This window comes from Sphaeroforma arctica (genome assembly GCF_001186125.1).
Source record: "Sphaeroforma arctica JP610 unplaced genomic scaffold supercont1.3981, whole genome shotgun sequence".
In the NCBI taxonomy this organism is placed as follows: domain Eukaryota; class Ichthyosporea; order Ichthyophonida; genus Sphaeroforma; species Sphaeroforma arctica.
Window position 1 is genome coordinate 1 of NW_014036577.1, and position 607 is coordinate 607.

General features: G+C 38.9%; 1 protein-coding gene across 1 annotated transcript; it reads left to right on the plus strand.

The window, feature by feature from the left end:
* Positions 1 to 146: 146 nt before the first annotated feature.
* Positions 147 to 296, plus strand: SARC_13973 (hypothetical protein; the record flags this gene model as incomplete). The annotated part of the gene is made up of 1 exon (XM_014291896.1): positions 147 to 296. A coding segment is annotated over one exon (150 nt), but the record flags the coding sequence as incomplete, so codon positions are not given.
* Positions 297 to 607: the final 311 nt, after the last annotated feature.

Consider the following 607-nt stretch of genomic DNA (forward strand, 5'->3'; position numbering starts at 1 on the left):
ATACATACATACATACATACATACATACATACATACATACATACATGCATACATACATACACTCATATATATATATATATATATAAACTTGTAGACACCCATCCATATGCCTTCCTACAGATGCACAGCCGAGCACAGGCGGTGGCATGTCTACGGGGGCCATTGTAGGTATAGTTGTGGTTGTTATAGTGCTCTTGGTTACTGCTGTAGGGGCCTACTTCTTCCTCCGACACAAGAGGCGGAAGGACCTACTAGACAATGTGGAGTCCACTACCAACATGATGCGTCAGCAACAGGTGTGTTTATGTGTATTTGTGTATCTGTATGCTGGAGATTTTGTGTGTGGGCGTGTATAAGCCTTGGGGAGAGCTGGGGGGGATATGTGTGTATCCTTATTCGTGTGGAGTCAATTATGTATGATTAAATGTATGTGTGCGCTCGTGTGTGTGTGTGAGTGCTATACGTATGTGTGTGTTATGTGTCGAGTGTGTCTGCGTATATATATATATATATAGATAGCTAGTTAGTTAGATATATGGATATATATAGTATACAAATTATATTTTTTATTAATATTATAAACTCGAAACACCCATATAAACCATGT